The sequence below is a fragment of the Mobula birostris genome, chromosome 11 (genome assembly GCF_030028105.1).
Source record: "Mobula birostris isolate sMobBir1 chromosome 11, sMobBir1.hap1, whole genome shotgun sequence".
Lineage (NCBI taxonomy): Eukaryota > Metazoa > Chordata > Chondrichthyes > Myliobatiformes > Myliobatidae > Mobula > Mobula birostris.
In genome coordinates, this window is record NC_092380.1 from 88,396,034 (window position 1) to 88,414,228 (window position 18,195).

General features: G+C 38.6%; 1 protein-coding gene across 3 annotated transcripts in view; it reads left to right on the forward strand.

Annotated features, from left to right (window-relative positions):
* Window positions 1–18,195, forward strand: part of ttc17 (tetratricopeptide repeat domain 17) — an 81,077-nt gene continuing 62,882 nt past the window's right edge. For 2 of the 3 annotated variants that reach the window (XR_011887798.1, XM_072272680.1), the window contains exons 1-5: window positions 777–928; window positions 8,103–8,192; window positions 10,211–10,380; window positions 14,028–14,139; window positions 15,084–15,215. Coding sequence is in view for 2 of the 3 variants with exons in the window: in XM_072272680.1 (XP_072128781.1) it covers window positions 788–928; window positions 8,103–8,192; window positions 10,211–10,380; window positions 14,028–14,139; window positions 15,084–15,215 (645 nt within the window). In the remaining variant the exon portion in view is untranslated. Of the gene's footprint in view, window positions 55–776; window positions 929–8,102; window positions 8,193–10,210; window positions 10,381–14,027; window positions 14,140–15,083; window positions 15,216–18,195 lie in introns of those variants that run through there. The other variant, XM_072272681.1, reaches the window with a different exon arrangement.

Genomic DNA, 18,195 nt, shown 5'->3' on the forward strand with positions numbered 1-18,195 from the left:
AAGAGGAACTGCACTCACGACCCAAGTCCGCCATCTGAAGTTCATCGATTTTGAGTAAGCGATAGATTATTTTAACGCCTTAAAATTGTACTGTATACTGCAGTATCCATGGCTGTGACTAGATTTCAATGGAAATATTTAGTAGTCTTAAATGAAAATATTTGATTATTCCTATCCGAGCACGCAAAGAGTCGTCATAATTCTCTGCCCTTACATTTCTGAGAGTTGAACCGGTGATAACAGGCACTCCAATACCCTGGAAAGATGCCATCAAGACCGCCTTTTTAACATTCAACCAAAACAATATCAACTTCTCTCCCAGGTCAAATCCCAACACTAATGCCATACTGGAGAAGCTGGATAGGTCGCGACCTTCACGTACCCTGCACCAGATTTAAACAGCCACTATTCCGAGCTCCGCCGCGGGAATAGCGAGTGGACAGCAGAAAAGATTCGCGAACATTGTCAATGTTTCCGTGCAAAAAAATCCATCATGCTCCCTCTCCTGCGCACTCTATCCCAGGTTCAGAAATGCATTGAAAATTTTGGGCCTACACAAAGTCCTATTGGGATGGCAGAAGCGCACTCGTCCTGCACATCAGACACCACCTGTCCCGCCTGCCTCCTCTACCGCCGAGGAAGTGTTTGATCCTCCATCCCGGCAGATTGCCAGTGAGGCGACAGCTCCCTCTTCTGCCCCGCACAATGATGGAGGGGTTTCCGACGTCGGGTGATGCACTTCCGGTTCGTAGGGAGGGCGTTTGAAAGGTGGGAGCTCTGATTAAACATGGCGATGTGTAGTGAGGAGGAACACGGTGGCTGCTGTCACCGCCGACGCCTCTTGCTAGCGGTCCTTCTGTCGGCTTTGAGAACCTCGTGGGGCACTACGCACTGGATTGTAACTGAGGATGGGAAGATTCAGCAGCAGGTGGGGCGCTGGTGAATGGGATTGTTGTCGGGGGATGGGGTTTATGGCTGGTCAGGCGGGCGTTGTGCCGGCAAGGCAGGCATGCTATCGGTTTGCTGGCTGTAAAAGTTTGCGGACGGACTGAGATCTCCGAGGCCAGTGGGATTTTATTCTGGGTCGGGAGGGAAAGATTTCGTAATGTAACCAGTTTTCCAGCCTATCCCACGGTTTCGGTCTTTGATCCATAGGAACGCGAGTCACTCGATAGATGACGAGTTTTCACGGTTGTATTATGACGAGCAGCGTCTGAATCTCGGTACCCTCCTCCCCTCGCCACCTCCGCTCAAACAAAAACACATGAAATTGAAAGCCGCTCTGCTATGCACTAAAATCATGGGTGATCTTTCATTTCAGAATGACTTTTTCTGTGTTAATTCAATACCCCCTGAATACACTGAGCTTCCTCAGCCCTCCTTCTTAGAAGATTTTTGAAACTCTACCCGCTGAGTTCTTCCAGTGTTTCTTGTTTGTAACCGACTGAGTGAAAGAATTCCTTCACACCTGTCCTGAACGTACCCTCATTCTTCGAGACTTCGACCCCTGGTTTTGTGCCCTACCAGCAGAGGGAAACATTATACCTGCATGTGGAGTTCTCAAGTATGTTAAACGCTTCATTGTGATCATACTCACTCTCCTAAACCGGATGTCAACCATTCCAAGAGTCAAGCTAGTGAACATTGGTGGACCCTCTTTATCCCAAATATCTCCTTATTTCGATAGAGACGGGACCCGTAGACAATATTCTAGATGTGCCCTCATGGAAGGGGGATGTTTCTACTCCTGTACTCAGATCTCCACAATAAAGAATAAACTATTGAGGGTATTCACTTTTGTACAGGTTAACAGTTGTCATGGTGTATATTTTGGAATTGCCCAGAGTATATGCACAGAAAAAATTGTGACAGGTTATTTCTCACAATTACACCCTTGAGGATTTAACTGAAAATGCACAAATCTGTATTAGTAGAATGTATAAGCACATACAGCAAACAGTATTGATTATGACCAAATACCTGTGTGGCACATGGAAGGAAATCTGCTATCCTTGCCTCATCTGACTCATGCATGACGACGGACTTGGCAGTGTGATTTTGAATTCCCCATTCAGAATCTCCAGCTTGTGATGAAAAATTTGTTAACTAAACGGTAGCAATTTAATGCAATATATAATCTATCTGGTCTCTGCCATCTGATCCAACACATTCTCTGTCTAATTCATCCTGCTTCAACCCTACACCTTGCCTTGCCATTGTATCAGTTGCAGGAGGGGTGCCCTATCCACTTTGCTTGAGATCTGGACAGCGTTTGGTAAATTGATTTGTCATTATTGCATGTAACAAGTTGAGGTGAAAAACTTTATTTTGCTTACCATCTTACATCACAACATTACATTAAGGTAGCACAAGGGTAAGTAATGACAGAATATTGAATAACGTAAGAGGTTGCTGCCAGGGCTGAAAATTACACCTCAGCTTTTATCTTGTGGAATCATGGGTGAGGTTGACATTTATTACATATCCCTAATTGCCCCTGAGCAAACCTGGCAGTTCAGGGTCAGACGGATTATTTGGTCTGCAAGCAGGCAAAAGCCAGATCGGATGATGGTTACAGATTTCCATTCCTGTGTGTTGTGGGTTACCAGGCCTTATTAAAAATGTATTTATTTTATGGTTTGTTTTGGAATCTATATAGTCATGCAAAACTTAATAGGAAGCATTAAATGAGTACTCTCCAATTTGTCTCTCTGAACTTTTGGCTGCACATATTCAACTTCTGGAGCAATTCTTAGTGCATCATCATTTACACTAAATTGAACATGCAAGAGCTATCATGTAGCTAGAAATATAATTATTTGGTGTTTTACAATATGTGTATTTTGAGTTTTCAAATGATTTGCACTTAATTTGGAAAAGGATATGATTAAGTTTAGGGACTTTTCTAATTAAAATCATCTTAAATTTGTTGTTTTGATTTGATTAAGCAATATGGTCTCGTATGTTGTAATATGTTCAAATGTTGTAATACTTGCCAATGTTCATTCCCCTACTTGGATTCAAGAAATAAAATACTTAGTTGGTATGTCATTTCCTTAACAGATCAGGTTATATATGTACCTGCATGAGAATTATGCATGGCAGTTTTGCTTGAAACTTTGGCAGTTGGAACAATAGTCTATTAAATTAACATTTCAAATAATTGTTTTGCATGCAACTTGCCAGGAAGGCAGACTACCATAACGTATTGATTCTTCACCAATATTATTTATTTTTTGAACAAGTCCACCTTGTTCACTTGCAAAATTAGGTTTAATATCACTGACATATGTTGTGAAATTTGTTCTGAGTAAAGCTGTCTGGAATCTGATCAGTCTTAATGTGATCTGTGTCTGCATTGTTTAAGTTATTACCTTTGTGCACATGAATCAACTACATGCCCACAACTGCTTTTAGAGAGGAAGTGTTTTGATTTTAAAACAAGAGTTGCTAGGCTATCACTCTTGGAAGTCATTCAGATTGTTTGATGTTTTAGTGCTGTGGTATTTTGCATTTGTTGCTAACATACCTCAATGAAAGTTGTAGATGGAGGTTGATAATGCAGAATACTGTATTGGCACATTTCAGTTTATTTCGTAAATTGCAATGATTGTAGATAGCTGTTGTGGCGCAAATTAATGATCCACTTCCTTATTAAAGTGGTATTTTTGATCTTGTCAGAGGATATCTCGGTTGAGAAGATAATTTTTGAATTGTACTGATCAAGTAATAATAGAAAATTAGCTCTAATAGTTTACTGAACTTTGTCAGTTATCCATCCCGTCTTTCTAAACCTTGTCAGTTTAAATTAAGTGAATCTTTTTTAAAAAAGAGGTGTTTGAATTCTCATGGATTAAATCTAAGAGGTACAAAAATCCTGTTGGATTACAACCCAAGTGTGAAAGTGGAAATTGCCTTTTGTTTCTGATCCACATTCACACTAGCTTAATATTTTTAATATCATCTAAGTTGTAAGAAAAATATCCATTAGATACATAATTGATATGCAGATTTTTCTTAATTTTTAAATGAAAATGTGAATACTTTCAATTTCACATACCATTATCATTTACATAATCAGTCAGTTTTCTTTGAACTTTTACACCAGATGATCGTAATAGTTTTTCCTCTAGAACAGTCAGATTATCCATTATCTGATTATGAACCAGTTTTTTTTCTCTGCCAGGGTGAATTTAGTGCGTTGTCAGAAAATCTGTGTGCACCTACGTTTTAGTGTAAAAGTAATTTCAATGTGGGTGATCTGCAGTTTGTTAAAATTTGAGTAAACTATGCATATTGCTGTTGTAATAAATTACATTAACATAGTTTTGAATTAATAAATGCATAGGCCTAAAAGATAATAATGTATAACAGATAAGTGAAGAAACTACTGGATGCACTTAAGTTGTGTTCTTCTTTTCCCAGTCCTGAGCCCAAACCAGTAAGTAACTCTGTTTTTCTCTGTTCATGCTGCTTTCAACAATTTCTGTTTTGATTGGATTTTCCAGAAAATGAATTACTTTATTTCAACTAATATGTATGATACAAAGAGATTCAGAATCAGGCTTAATATCATAGGCAGATGTTGTGAAATTGGTTGTTATATGGCAGCAGTACATTGCAATATAAGAACAAAATCTGTAAATTACAGTAAGAAGTGTACATATATTAAAGATAAATAAGTACAGTGCAAAAAGTGGGGAAAAGAAGTAGTGAGGTGGTGTTCATGGGTTCAATGTCCATTCAAAAATCTGATGGCAGAGTGAAAGAAGCTGTTCCGGAATTGTAGAGTGTGTGCCTTTAGATCCCTGTACCTCATTCCTACCATCGGGGAGGAGAAGAGGCCATGTCCTGGGTGATGGAGGTCCTTAATGATGAATGTCGCCTTTTTAAGGCAATGCTCCTTATTGATGTCATGGATGCTGGGGAGACTAGTGCCCTTGATGGCACTGACTGAGTTTACAACTTTCTGTAGCTTATTTCAGTCCCATGCAGTAGCACCCCCCCCCCGCCCCAATACCAGACAGTGATGCAGCCAGTTAGAATGTTCTACACAGTACATCTGTAGAAATTTGCAAATGTCTTTGGTGACATAGCAGAACTCCTAATGAAATATAGCTGCTGTCGTGCCACTTTCATAACTGCATCAATATGTTGGGCCCAGGATAGATCCTCAGAGATGCTGAGACTCAGGAACTTGAAATAGCTCACCTTTTCCACTTCTGATCCCTCAATGAGGACTGATGTGTGTGCCCTTGTTTTGACCTGTCTGAATGCCACAATCAGTTCTTTGATTTTACTGATGTTTAGTGCAAGGTTGTTGCTGTGACACCACTCAGCCAGCTGATCTGTCTCGCCTTCAATATGCCTTCTTGTCACCATCTGTAATGCTGCCAACAACAGTTGTCATCGGAAAATTTATAGTTGGCATTTGAGCTCTGCTTAACCACACCATCATTGGTGTAGAGTGAGTAGAGCAGTGAGCTAAGAACGCATCCTTGAGGTGCACCAGAGGATGTGTTATTTCTGATCTGCACAGACTGGTCTTCCAGGGAGGACGTTGATGATCCAGTTGCAGAGGGAGGTACAGAGGCCCAGGTTTTGGAGCTTTTTAATCAGAACTGTCAGAATGTTTGTGTTAAGTGCTGAGTTGTAGTCAATAAACAGCAGCCTGACGTAAGTATTAGTAGTTTTCAGATGATCCAAGGCTACATGGAGAGCCAATGAGATCGCACCAGCTGTAGGCCTATCGTGGCAAAAGGCAAATTGCCGTGGGTTCAGGTCTGTGCTTTGACAGGCGTTGATTCTAGCCATAACCAACCTCTCAAAGCACTTGATCACTAGATGTCAGTGTTACTGGTCATAAGTCGTTAAGGCAGCTCATCCTGCTCTTCTTGGGCACTGGTATGATTGTTGCCCTTTTGAAATGGTTGGGAACTTCTGACTGTGGCAGTGAGAGATTGAAAATATCTTTGAATACACCTGCCAGTTGGTTGGCACAGGTTTTCCGAGCCCTACCAGGTGCACCATCGGGGCTTGTTGCTTTGCGAGAGATCACCTTGAAAGACGTTTTGATGTTGGCCTCCGAGACAGAGATCACAAGGTCCTTGGATGCTGCAGAGATCCTCTTGGCTGTAGTTTTATTTTCCCTTCTAAAGCTAGCATGAAAGGTGTTGAGCTCATCTGGGAGTGAAGCATCACTGCCATCCAGGATGTTAGGTTTCACTTTGTAGGAAGTAATGGCCTGCAAACCTTGCCAGAGTTGATCTACCTTTAGCCTCAATCAGAATTGTTCTTTTGCTCTTGAAATAGCCCTCTGTAAGTCACCTCTGGCATTCTTGTATAGTCTTGGATCACAAGATTTGAATGCCACAGATCTATCTCTCAGCAGACTACGAATCTCCTGGTTCATCTACTGGTTTTGATTCAGGTATGTATGGTATGTTCACTTAGGCACACACTCAAAGCAATTCTGTAAGTGCTTCTCCATCTCCCTTGTCCGTACCTTCTTCATCCTCAACTGATGCTGCGGTCTTCAGTCTCTGCCTATACTCTGGGAGTAGAAGTACAGCTGGGTGATCAGACCTTCCAAAGTGTAGGTGTGAGATGGCATGGTAAGTGCTCTGATGGTCGTATAACAGTAGCCTAGTGCGTAGGCTCCTCTGGTTCTACAAGTGACGTGTTGGTGATAAATATTTAGTTTTTCAAGCTGGTCTGGTTAAAATGCCCCAAGGTGATGGTAAAGGCACCAAGGTACGCTGTTTCATTCCTGTTGGTTACATCCCTCAGTTCATCTTGTGCCTATTTTCACAAGATGAAAACAGTCGAGTGTATACCGCTTCCAAAGTAAAGGCTGAAAGCTCTTGTGGCAGATAAAATGGATGACACTTGATCACGAGATGTTCTAGGTCAGTGAATAGGACTGGGAAAGAACTGCTGCATTTGCGCACCACGAGGAGTTAATCATAAAGCAAACTCCACCTCTGCTGCCTTTGAAAGACTCAGCATCCTACCTTGGTGGTGAATCGTGAAGCCAGTGAGCTGTATCACTGTGTCTGGAGTGGCAGACACCAAGTCTCAGTAAAACAAAAAGCACATCAGGCCATAAGACGTAGGAGCAGAATTAGGCCATGCAGCCCATCAAGTCATCTTGTGTTTTATGTCTTGAGGCCTTATGGATTTTAAGTTCCTTTAAAATCAAACTAATTAAGGCTTGGAACGTAGGATGATCGAAAACACAACCACCAGCAATATGCAAGAGAAGGTTGTTGGACATTATGCAGAAGATACCATCCTCAATGGAAAACAGGGATCAGAGAGTATTAGGGTTCAGGATTCAGGGTGTATCGAACCATGCAAGGTTTTAATAGAATCATGAAAATGTTAAATTTTGAACAATAGGAATTGAGGATGAATGTGTTTTTAATAAGGAAGTTGTTTTGCATGAGCAGCAATTTAGAAATGATAGACAATGAGAGAGCAGTGTAACATTTTGTTTTGGAGATGGTCTTGAGTGAGGGTTTTGACAGATGGGCTGAAGTGAATCAGATCTTTAATGGAGCAGATCTGTGATTGCAGGTTCAGCACAGTGTCATGATTGTCAACAGACTGGTTCAATCTGAAGTAGTGGTTTCTGGGGAAAAAATCTGCAATTTATGATGGAGCTAGTGACAATGGCTTCCATTTTCCAAAGTGTAACAGACAAAAATTATGGCTCATCCAGTTGAGGATGTGGGCATAATGATTTTCACAAGTGTTTGGGTTATAGTGATCTTTGCACCATTCGGGCCCCAGCTCTAAAGTCAGGCCTCCTTTGCCATGGGAAGTATCTATGATGTCCAGAAGATCTTTTGATTTAAACTTTTTCTTCTTTCTGCTTCCATCATTGTTGTACCTTTGCTCTCTGAATTTAATAGGACAGTGGTTTGTCCCGATAACTTTATAAGGCTCATATTTATTAGGATGCACATAAAGGTTTGAGAGGAATGATGCACTTCTGAATGAATATTTGCATATAAAGTAATGATAATTTAATTGCACATCTGTGGAAGTAGATTCTGAGGTGATTGAACATGTTGTAATAATCCTTTTGATTTCTACAGGTGGACTCTCCTCTTAATTTGAAACATCCCCATGATCTGGTGGTGTTTATGCGACAAGAAGCTACAGTTGACTATCTCAAAGAGTTGGAAGTAAGTTGATCTTTTTATCTAATATGTGTGAAATGAGAGAAGGTGAGTTTGAAGAAAAACAAAGTTTAAGATACAAGAGGACATCTGTAAGCAGGGATTACTGTCTTTAAAGTATTATTCTACAGGCTAGGATAATAACAAAGCAAACTACTATCTGATTAGCAGGTTGAGTAATCTTGTGAATGTATCCATCTCAACTTTTAATTTAAAAAAAAACAGAAAATCCTGGAAATGCTCAGGTCAAGCAGTATTCGAGAACGCCAAACAGAATTAGCGTATCAGATTGGTCTTACATCAGTATTGGAGTAATTCCAAAGAAAATTGTTTGTAATCTTTTTCCAGTTCTGTTGAAAGACCATATACCTGGAATATTCTCTCCATGGATGCTACGTCACTTGCTGAGTACATTAAAACACTGAAAATTCTGTATCTGTTTTGAAATCTTGATGTTTCAGCATTGACTTATCTTGAGTACTTTTTTTAAAAGACCATTGGAACCACATTTCCACACTCCTTTTAAACCCACGAAGTTTCCCTTGTACCTTTTAAAAACATCAGATCTGCTGAAGCATTTACTACACCACTATATAACCCGTTCTGAAGATTTAAGGTAGAGTGGGGAATTAATAATTGGGAGTCCTAAGGATGGTGGATTATCAGACTTCCACTGTATTTTCAGTATTTCCTTGCTTTTATAATTCCTTTTATAATCACTATGAAATGGCTTCTTTTGTTTTTGTGTGTTCTTACAAATCATGATTCAAGATTAAATAACTAAAATTATTCTCTTCCTACTCAAATTGATTCATGCTTTAATTAAAAAAGCACAATTGACTGTTTAATTTCTAGTTAGTTTGGTCTGAAGATTTGATTTGCGTAGATGAAATCCAAATCCAGACATAAAGCATCATGTGAATTCATGAGGTGGGAAATACAAAATCTCACTAAAACTGATGTATAAATGAAAGCCTATATAAATTTACAATCTCGCATGTAACTTCATTGTCTTTCTAGATAGGAGATGAAAGAACCTGCTGTGAGTCTTGAAGGCATGCAGAAATTTGGAGTGTTAGCTGCCAATGAGTTGCATTATTTCACAGCAGGAATAGGAAATATTTTTCAGTGAAGTTGTAGGCTTTTAAAAGCAGGAGCAAGGTCAGCTGTAATTCTAATGTAATGGCATCAGTAACTAAGATTAAAGATAAAGGGCTGTGCCTTACAAGCGAGCAATCTTTATTGCATGATGTTTACTTGAATCCCGAATGAATCAAATTTATTATCACTGACATAAAACGGGAATTTTTTTTGTTTTGTGGCAGCAGTACATTACAAAGACATTAAAAGTTACAAAATAAATAGCACAAAAAAAGGAATAAAGAGTGTTCATGGGCCATTCAGAAATCTGGCGGAGGGGAAGAAGCTATTTCTAGATCATTGAGCATGGTTCTTCAGGCTCCTGTACCTGATAGTAACAAGAAGACAGCACATATAATATACAATTTCAGAGTTTAAAGGCAGTTTGTTGGAAATTCCTTTTAATAGTTATTGATGCAAGGTATATAAACAAAGTAATTAAATGAAAAAGATGAATCAGTATTATTACAAAATTGAAACTAATGTATTAGGTTTATTTTTGTTTAATTCCCTGGACATTATCAGCTTCCCTTTTTGGCATTAAGCTGACTAATCAGTCATTAAACGATGAACGTTGAACAATTTATGACAAAAATAAGTGACATTTTGAATAAAAGATGAAATTACAAATTCTATAAAAAATCTGGTTAGCTTCATTTAATTCTTGAAATTTGGGAACCAAAAACATTTTGTTCATCTTATTGATTTAATTTATGTAGTTTAATATTTTGATGTAAATTTTAAGCCTCATTTATTATTAAACATTACCTTATTTTCTGGGGGAAATTTGGAATAATAGATACACAATGTTTTGATTGTTTAAAATATAACTCCATCAAGATTACTGTTTAACAATTGAAATTAATCATCTTCTTTGAATACAGAAACATTTAGTCGCTCAAAAAATTCATATAGAAGAAAATGAAGACCGGGACACAGGTTTGGAACAGAGACATTACAAAGAAGATTCTGACTGCATTAAAGCTAAAGTTCCTCTTGGGGACCTTGACCTTTATGATGGAACATATATTTCCTTGGAGAGCAAGGATATCAGGTGTTTGTTCTTTTTTTAAAAATAAAATATCTTTTGTAATATCTGTTTAGCTCCACCATCTTGAAGTAGACCATTTACCAGCTTAACTATAGGAAGGCAATGAACTTAATGAAGATTTGATCTCTACAACAAAGGCCAGAAGCCTTCCTGATCTGCTGAGTTTCACCAGCATTTTGTGTGTTGCATTTAAAAAAAAGTAACTGGCAAAGTTGATATTTTTTTTTGAAAGGAAAATCATGTTTGACCAATTGTTTTTAGAGTTCTCTGATGAAGCAGCATGTTCTCTAGATAAAAGGAAACCAATGGAATGTTGTGCTTGGATTCCATGAGGCATTTAACGTTTCAAAAGTCATTGCAGAAAATAGGAGCCCATGATGTAGGAGGCATGGACAGAAGATTGTCTGGCTCACAGGAAATATGGATTGAGCATAAATGTTTCTTTCTCTTACTGGCGTCCAGAGAATCCGTGCAGGGCCTTATTATTTGTGAATCGTATCAACTACCTTGTTGAAGGGATCAAAAGTATACTAGATTTGCAGGTAATACGCAGATGAATAGTAAAATAAGTTTCAAAGAGGCTATGAGGAGATTACAAAGGATATGGCTAGTTTAAGTGAGTGAGCAAAGATCTGGTAAATGGAGTTTAATGTGAAAAAATGAAAATACTCATTTTGGAGGGGAAATGTGGTATTCATTTTGGCAGAAAAAGTATAAATGAAAACTATTATTTAAGTAACTTGTAGAGCTCTGAGATGCAAGCTAATCTGGATATTCCCATGCATGACATCCAAAACACTAATATGTAGATTAGAAAAATTAAAGAACTACTGTTGTATGGTTATGTTTTACATAGGGGTTTGGTAAGATCAGCTCAAAGAACACTGTGTACAATAGTCTCTTTATTTAAGAAAAGATTTAAAAGTGTTGGAAAACGGTTTGGAGAACGTTACAAGACTGTTAGCTAGAATGGATGGGTTGTGTTATGAAGAAGGTTTCTATGACGGAGGCTTGTATCCTGTGGAATTTGGAAGAGAGGTGACTTGATTGAAAAATGCAAGATGCTGAGAGGACCTCACAGCCGGAAGTGTGAAGGGGATGTTTTCTCTGGTGGCATAATGTAAGGGTAGGGTTTGCTGTTTGAATATTTATTTAGCAATACAAGGTGGAATAGGCCCTTCTGGTCCTTCGAGCCACACTGCACCAGCAACCCCACAACCCTGATTAACCCTAACCTAATCATGGGACAATTTACTATGACTATTTAACCTACCCAGTACATCTTTGGACTATGAGCAGAAACTGAAGCACCCAGGGAAAGTCCAGGCATTCCATAGGGAGGATGTACAGAGAGACTCCAGCATGAAAATTGAACTGTGAACTCTGGAATACTCTGAGCTGTAATCGCATCGCACTAACTGCTACGGTACTATGGCACCCTGTTTAATAATAGGATTCGCCAATTTAAGAAGGTCAAATGAATATTTTTCTCTTGTAATGCTCTGTCATTGGAATTGTACTTCCAAAAACTTTTTGACAAAGGGAGGCTTTGAATGTTTTTAAGGCTGACACTTACATGAAAGGGGGATTAAAGTTTGTTGATTATAATTGGTAATATGGAGTTATGGGAAAGCAGTCTTGAAGGATCAAATGTAATCATAGAGCAAGCAGCATGGATACAGGCCCAACAATTCATTACAACTGGGTTGTCCACCCAGCTGGTCCCAGTTTCCTATGTTCGGCCCATAATGTCTCTTTCCCCCTTCCATGAACCTGTCAAAGAGATATGTTTTTAAATGATATTATTGCACTTGCCTCAACCATTTCCTTTAGCTCATTCCATATATTCATCCTGTGCATGAAAAAACTGCCTCTCCCGTCCCTTTAAAACCTTTCCCTTCTGATCTCCCTTAGTTTTGGACTCATCCACCTTGGAGAAAAGATTGTTACCATCCACCTTGTATTCAATGTAAAATTATTCCCAAAGTACATAGAGGTCACCATATACTACCCTGAAATTCATTTTCTTGTGGACATGCACAGTAAATAAAAATAAGCACAATAGAATGAATAAAAAACACAGAACAAGGACAGATGGACAACCAATGTGCAAAAGACAAACTGTGCAAATATAAAGGGAAAAAAGCTAATAATAATAAATAATTGAGTAATAGATACACCCCAGTCCATCAAGGGTAAAGCCTACTCCATCATTGAGTGCATCTATAAGGAGCACTGTTGCAGGAAAGAAGCATCCATCATCAAGGACCCCACTATCCAGGCTATGCTCTCTTCTTACTGCTGCCATCAGGAAGGAGTTACAGGAGCCTCAGGACCACAACAGCAGATTCATGACTGTATGAGTTGTAAAACCCTTGAAAGTGAGCCCACAAGTGTGGAAACAGTTCATTGTTGGGGTGAGTGAAGTTATCCTCTCTGGTTCATGAGCCTGATAGTTGGAGGGAAATAACTCCCTGAATCTGGCTGTATCTACAACTCTTTGTAGGTTTTTCTATTCAAAGGAATTGGTGTTTCCAGACCAGACCGCGATGCAACCAGACAGTATACTCTGCACATATCTATAGACTTGCTAAATCTTCACAAACATTTAAGAAAGCAGAAGTGTTACTGTGCCTTCTTTTTAATGGCATTTACATGCTGGACCTAGGCCAGATCCTCTAAATGTTGAGGGATTTAAAGCTGCTGACCCTCTCCACCTCTAATTCCCTAATGAAGACCAGCTTATGAACCTCTAGTAGTCCTCCTGTAGTCAATAATCAGCTTTTTGGTTTTGCTGACATTGAGTGAGAGGTTGTTGTGGCACCTTTCAGCTAGAATTTTAATCTCCCTCCTATTTTCTTACTTGTCACCATCACTGATTCTGCCAACCACAGTGGTGTCATCACCAAACTTAAATACAGCATTGGAGCTGTACTTAGCCTCAAGGTCATAAGTATAAAGTGAGTAGAGCCGGGGGCTAAGCACATAGCCTTGTGGTGCACTTGTATTGATAATAATTGTGGAGGAGATAGTGTTGCCAATCGGAACTGGCTGCGGTCTTCAGTTGAGGAATTTGAGGATTCAGTTTTACAAAGAGGTATTGAGGACTAGGTTTTGGAGCTTATTGATTAGTTTTGAGGGGATAATGGTGTTGAATGTAGAGCTGTAGTCAAGAGCATTCTGATGTATGCATCTTCACTGTCCAGATGTTCGAGGGTTGAGTGAAGAGCCAATGAAATGGCATCTGCTGTTGATCTTTTGTGGTGGTAGGCATATTGGAGTAGATCCAAGTTGTTTCTCAGCAGAAGTTGACGTGTTTCATCAACAACCTCTCAAAGCACTTCATCACTATGGATATAAGTGCAACTGGACTATAGTTATTGAGCCAAGTTACCACATTCTTCTTGGGCACAGGTATAATTGAAGCCTGCTTAAAGCAGGTGAGCACCACAGACTTGATGCGAGATTTTGTACATAGGACATCACTAACAACTGACCAATTTATTTGCAGGTGTCAGTTTTTTTAAACCAATTTTTTGTATTAATTACATTTATGTTTATATGTAAATCGGCATTGTTTCCAATGTTTTTTTGTTATGTTGCTGCAGCTTTTCTAAAATCTGATTTGATAATTTGTTCTTTTATTGTAGTCCTGAAGAGTACATTGATGCAAAGACCCCATCACCTCCAAATCTAGAAACACCAGATTGTACAAAAATAATGGAGCTTCCATTTAGTATTCATGCCTTTCAGCACTTAAGGGTAAATTCCTTTTTTAGAGATGAGATTTTTTTTAAATTCTTGACAGTTCTGAGAAAAAATTATATATTAAGTCAAATTTGTATAATATTGTTCATTAAATATGGTGTCTCATTGTTTTTTGCTAAGAACATAGTATAGATTGAGGTGTTAAAAAAAACTTTGGGTATGTATTGGCAGCAGTTGAAGGTAGGATTTTATTGTAAGAATGTAAAAATATTCACAATGAAGTGACTTACGGGCTCTAAATATAAAGCTATATTGTGTACATAGATACTTCTAAAATATTCCCTTATATGCATCATTGGAACTATATTTTCCTTGTAAAGACTAGATTTCCGTGAAATTGTGTGAATTACTGTGAATATGTTTACTCTCTTTTTGTTCCTCTTGTACTCCTTCACATAAATTTTTGGGCGAAATACTAAATGCCATTTTCACCCTTGGGATTTGAGTTAAAATCATCCAAGTTTAGAGAACTTAAAACTTTCTCTTTGGTTTTAAGATACCAATGTGAAATCTTTCTAAACTGGCCCGTGTTATTAGTGAATGTTGGTTTATATCCTACAATATTATCACTCTGAATGAAATATAAATTTGCTGTGTTTTTTACTGTACAGAATTTTTAAAAGATAGTGATATTATGTAATCTTCCACTGTATATGGGAGTTATGAATGCCAGCAGAGAAGATTTTAAACTTACTCACAATCTAATCAACTTAATAGTACATCTGTTCTAAGAATACATTTGTAGTGACTGTTGCCATTGTTGTATGTTTATAAAGAGTAAGAAAGTCATCCATATCCTTGTTGGTTTATTGCAAATGCTCTGAACTATTTACATCTAGATGTGGTTTGTGTGGAAAATATGCAAAGTATTTTGCTATGCCCAATTTTGGGATTTGAAAATCAAAGTGATTTGTAGTAAGTGAAAAATTTGTTCCTAGGGTATCCAAGAACGAATTAACCTTACAGCACCAGTATTATCAAAAGAGGATCCAATCTTCATCAGCTTGTCAAGAAAATTAGGTAGAAGTATTGAAGAAATAGGCCACAGAATTAATGCAGCGTTGCTAAAGGTATAACTTGGATCTTTATTTAATTATTTGTTGTATCAGCTGTCACAGGTCATCATTTAAGATTACCTAAATACATGTTCCTTGTAAGGTGCCTAGATATGGTGGATCAATACAGCTACAGTGCCTATAAAAAGTAATCACACCCCCCGCACCTTGAAAGTTTTCATGTTTTATTATTTTACAACATTGAATCACAGTCGATTTAATTTGGCTTTTTTGACACTGATCAACAGAAAAAGACTCTTGCATGTTTAAGTGAAAACAGATCTCTACAAAGTGATAAATTAATTACAGATATAAAACACAAAATGATTGATTGCATAAGTATTCACCCCTTTCAAGTCAGTATTTAGTAGATGCACCTTTGGCAGCAATTACAGCCTTCGTCGTGGCTATCCCTCGAGGTCGAGGGTGATGGTCTTTGTTCTGAAGAAGTGGCCCACAGAGCGAAGATGCCTGTGTGTGTATTTGTTTAACGTGTACTTGATGTTGCACTCCAAGAAGTGGATACTTCACAAACCAACCAACTGATTCCAATGGTATGGAAACCACGACGATTGGAGCTGATGGATTTGTTGCAGCCTTCATCCGCCTTCACAGCTGTTGAGTTCAAAGTAACTTAGTGCGCCTGTTCCACCGTTGAGGTCTTGGTTGGATTGTCCTTTGTCAGGGACCTCACCCTCGACCTTACCGCCATGGGTGACCCTACCAGGAGTATAGCTCCAGACGGCATTGCTCTCGGGATCACAGGACCACACAAACTTCTCCACCACGACAAGCCTTAAGTCTGTGTGGATAGGTCTCTGCCAGCTTTGCACATCTGGACACTGCAATTTTTCCTCATTCTTCTTTACAAAGTGCTCAAGCTCTGTCAGATTGCTTTGGCATCATGCGTGACCAACCGTTTTCAAGTCCAGCCACAAATTCTCAATTAGATTGAGGTCTGGACTCTGACTTGGCCACTCCAGGACATTCACTTTGCTGTTTTTAAGCCATTTCTGTGTAGCTTTGGCTTTATGCTTGGGGTCATTGTCTTGCTGGAAAACAAATCTACTCCCAAGTTGTAGTTCTCTTGCAGACTGCATCAGGATTTCCTCCATGATTTCCCTGTATTTTGCTGCAATCATTTTACCCTCTACCTTCACAAGCCTTCCAAGGCCTGCTGCAGTGAAGTGTCCCCAGAGCATGATGCAGCCACCACCATGCTTCATGATAGGGATGGTGTGTTTATGATGATGTGCGGTGTTTGGCTAATGCCAAACATACAGTAGTGTTTAGTCTGATGGCCAAAACGTTCAATTTCAGTTTCATCAAACCATAGAACCTTCTTCTAGTTGACTTCAGAGTCTCCCACATGCCTTCGGCCAAACTCTAGCTGAGATTTCATGTATTTTTTTTTCCAACAGTGGCTTTCTCTTTGCTACTCTCCCATAAAGCTGCGACTGATAAAGTACCCAGGTGACAGATGTTGTATGTACAATCTCTCCCATCTCAGCCACTGAAGCTTATAACTCATCCAGAGTTGTCATAGGTCTCTTGGTGGCCTCCCTCACTAGTCCTCTTCTTGCATGATCACTTGGGTTTTGAGGACGGCCTACTCTAGGCAGATTTACAGTTATGCCATGTTCTTTCCATTTCTTGATGATTGACTTAATTGTACTCCAAGGGATAATCAGTGACTTGGAAATTTTCTTGTATCCATCTCCTGACGTGCTTTTCAATAACCTTTTCGTGGAGTTGTTTGGAGTGTTCCTTTGTCTTCATGGTGTAGTTTTTGCCAGAATACTGACTTGGACCTTCCAGATACAGATGTATTTTTACTACAGTCATTTGAAGTATCTCAATTGCACATGGGTCTCCAAGAACAGATCTCCATTTAACTAATTATATGACTTTTAAAACCAATTGGCTGCACCAATGATGATTTGGCGTGTCATATTAAAGGGGTGAATAGTCATGCAATCAATTATTTTGAGTTTTATATTTGTAATTAATTTAGCTCACTTTGTAGAGATCTTTTTTCACTTTGACATGGAAAAAGTCTTTCTATTGATCAGTGTCAAAAAAAAAACTAAATTAAATCCACCGTGATTCAATGTTGTAAAACAATAAAACATGAAAACTTCCAAGGGAAGCGAATACTTTTTCTAGGCACTGTTTGTGCTTGATTATGCTGATTAAAAGAGTTGTACAATTAGTCATACTTCATATACTTAATTATTACTTTGTCATCCTTTTTAATTCCATATTATATTAATTTTGCTTAAGAATTTGCTTCCGCCACCTTTTCATGCAGTTAGAATCAGATTGGCAGTAAGTGCATGGTTTGGGAAATAGACCTTCCTCTGCTTTTCTCTGTTTTTGGCCTGTAACTCTACTCTGAACACTTTCTCATTATTATGTCACTAATGCTCTTCATTATGTTAAGTGACTCTATCAGATCTTAACCTTTTCTGCTGTGGTAAACAGCCAACCTTTCCTAGTGTCACCACTTAAATATTTTATCCAAGGTGCCTGTCTCATAAATAATTTCTGTTTAAAATAATTGGTAGAAGGATTAGAGGTTAGATTTAGAAGAAATTAGTTTACTCAAGCTGTTAAGAGTTTGGTGGAATAGGTGTAAAATGCAATAATCCTCCCTTTGTTTAAAGAACTTGCATCTGTTGTGAAATGGCTAATTGGCATCACACATTTCAGCTTTTAAGTTGAAGGGCTGCAGAGCTGAAAGTGCAAGTGGACCAGATAACCATTTTGTGGCCAATGTTGCCTCATGGTGCTTTTCAGGGGTTAATTAACCCTATTACTTCTATCAAAGATGTCAGTCAAGCTACAAGCAGCACCCTTGGCCCTCCCAAACATTACGACCATTCAGTTTATGGAAATTTGAATTTACATAATTCACGAGTCACTGCCCAAAGGTTTGAAGCAAAATAGAATTCTTTCTCATGGCATTTATGTGGGAAAAAGAAAGTAAATAAAT